The 2,819-nt window shown below is 38.8% G+C and overlaps 1 protein-coding gene across 1 annotated transcript in view; it reads left to right on the plus strand.

The window, feature by feature from the left end:
* The window catches only part of LOC107661624 (collagen alpha-1(XXVII) chain A-like), a 62,237-nt gene that overhangs the window by 23,020 nt on the left and 36,398 nt on the right, over positions 1-2,819 (plus strand). Inside the window, 1 exon segment of the mRNA XM_016451287.1 lies at positions 1,658-1,702. Within this exon segment, the coding sequence (XP_016306773.1) occupies positions 1,658-1,702 (45 nt within the window).

Below are 2,819 nucleotides of genomic sequence, written 5' to 3' on the forward strand. Positions count from 1 at the left end.
AGCATGTAGTCCCTGTTACCTTTAATGGAAGAAGTTTGAAACAACCAGGACTCTTCCTAGAGCTGGCCTCCTGGCCAAACTGAGCAATTGATGGAGAAGGGCTTTGTCTAGACTGGTGACCAACAACCTGATGGTCACTCTAGTTGAGCTCCATGATCATATGTGGAGATAGGAGAAATCTACAGAAGGACAAACATCGCTGCAACACTCCACCCATCCAGTCTTTATGGCGGTGTGGCAAGACTCAATCTTCTCTTCAGTTAAGACACATGAAAACACACTTGGAATTTACAAAAAAGCACCTAAAGGACCCTCAGACTCTGAGAAACCCCACATCCAACCTGACAGAGCTTGAGAGGTGAACAGGTGAGGTGAAGAATGGCAGATAATTGCAAAATGCTGATGAGCAAAGCTTGTCGCATCAAACAAAAAAAAGACTTGAGGCTGTTAAGGTGCTTCAGCGAAATATTTAGTTTATTACGAAGTTGTGACAATTCTGTTTTTGCTTTGTCAGTATGGAGTGTAGATTGATGTGGAAAAAAAGTAATTTAAAGAAGTTTATCATAAGGCAGCAACATAACAAAATGTAAAATAAATGAAGGGGTATGAATACTTTCGCAAGGCACTGTATCTCTCTGTCTTTCTGTCTCTGTCTGTCTGCCCATCTATCCTGTCCATCTGTCTGTCTGTCTGTCTGTCTGTCTGCCTGCCCATCTATCCTGTCTGTCTGTCTGTCTAACGTCTCTGTCTATCTATCTATCTATCTATCTATCTATCTATCTATCTACCTATCTATCTATCTATCTACCTATCTATCTATCTATCTGTCTGTCTGTCTGTCATCTCTGTCTATCTGTCCTATCTGTCCATCTGTCTTTCTGTCTAACTTCTCTGTCTGTCCGTCCGTCTGTCTGTCTATCCTGTCTGTCCATCTGTCTGTCTGTCTTTCTGTCTGACTTCTCTGTCAGTCTGTCAATGTATCTGTTTAACTTTTCTGTCTGTCTATCTGTTTAAGTTGTCTATCTATTTAGCAGCTCATGTTCAGTTTATGTTCTCACTGTTGTAAGACATGCCATTCAGAAGTGCGGTTCACATGTAACATGGAAAATATTCTCATAGTTTATCCATTTTTTCTTGTCTGTCTACTGGCGCACTCGTGAGGTCTCACACTTTACTATATTCCTCCCTCAAACCCGTCTCTCGCTCTGTTCCACCTTTGATGCGTATTTTCCGCACTGTGTCAATGTCTTGCTGTAGTCAGCACAATATTGCGCCTGTAAGACTCGTGGGAGCTTGACTATAACAGGAAAACATTTATATCTGCAATATACACACACACATACACGTTTGCTCACTGAAACCCACATATGTTGCAAACGCACATGTGCAGATGCATTTTGTTCAACTTAAAGGCGTGTGTGGAAAATATCGCACTGCTTTCCTTATTGACTACAGATGGATTGGGTCAATAATGATGGATCTGTAAAATGCACGCTCACTGTGGGAGATGCGTATTTGTGTGCGTGTCTTTCCATATACTTTTTTAGAAAGTGGTTTGTAGCCTTTCATTTGTCTTAGGTTGTTACAGTTTGTGTGTATGTGTGCGTGTAAATCACTAAGTGTTTACTAAATCGTCATATGTCCTCTTTGTGAACAGGGACAAAAAGGCCATCTAGGACCACCAGGCCTTCCCGGGGAACCAGTGAGTAATGCAGACATACAAACCCTGTTACACAAACAAACAAGCACATAAAGAAACACTCAAAGTGTGAGGATATTCTCATCCAAGTCAAAAACCTATGTCACAAGTAATAACTAATCCATGGAGAGATTTACCTCTTAAAATACACACACAGACATTCACATGACAAGAAAAAGTCCTTATAAAGCCCTCTGTGTTATTTAAGGTGAACCGTCCTTACAAGTCAAAAGTTTAGTGAGAGGAAAGACAAACACGCACACGCACACCCAGAGGAAAGTTTTATTGCTCAGAGGGTGTTCTTTCATAACTCAGGAGACTAAGTGTGTCATTTCTGTGCCTAGAATCACCAAACAGAATTGCAAAATATGGACTGATTTTAAACGGAACATTCTCCTTGTCTGCTATTAGTCAGACAAACAAATAGCCCCGCCCCCAACGTCATGCCATTGGCTGAGCTAATATAGCCCTTACTGGCTATATTATGTACGTTTATATGTTACGTATATATCTACTATATTTACTTTATAGTAGATTTAAAATTTTTACCAGTGTCTAATTCTGTTTTGAAGGTCTTTTAGGGTTTTTGTTTTTGTGATGATGATGATAGAAAAGCAAAGCAATCGACAATGGCAAACTTTACTTTTAATAGTGTTCTCAGTTATTTAAATTGAGTATCAAATATTAATAAGAATTTCTCCTAAAATTCCTTTGGAGAAATAAAAATAGTCAAAATGAGTTGTCGAAATTCAGCAAGAGAATATAACTATAAAACAAACATGAATAGCAGCTCTTGAAGAATTTGATGAAAAATGTTTGTGTTCACATTCTTCTTACCTCTGGATAGTGCTGGGCGGTATGATCAAAAATGTATATCACGGTATTTTTCAAAATTATACCGGTTTCACGGTGCATGACGATATTTTTTTTTCATGCATGACCGGGTGTTAAGCATATTTTCTACTGATTGAGAGAGGAAATACTGCAGTATATTGACTTAGAATGCCCTATTTTACTGTCATGATGAGTGAATATTGTCAAAAAATACCACACTAAATAGTGACTAAACACGACCCCTTTTAATACATGTTAACCAGGAGTCACTCTCATTTATAATCGC

Source organism: Sinocyclocheilus anshuiensis, unplaced genomic scaffold (genome assembly GCF_001515605.1).
Source record: "Sinocyclocheilus anshuiensis isolate Anshui unplaced genomic scaffold, SAMN03320099.WGS_v1.1 scaffold1425, whole genome shotgun sequence".
NCBI classification, from domain to species: domain Eukaryota; kingdom Metazoa; phylum Chordata; class Actinopteri; order Cypriniformes; family Cyprinidae; genus Sinocyclocheilus; species Sinocyclocheilus anshuiensis.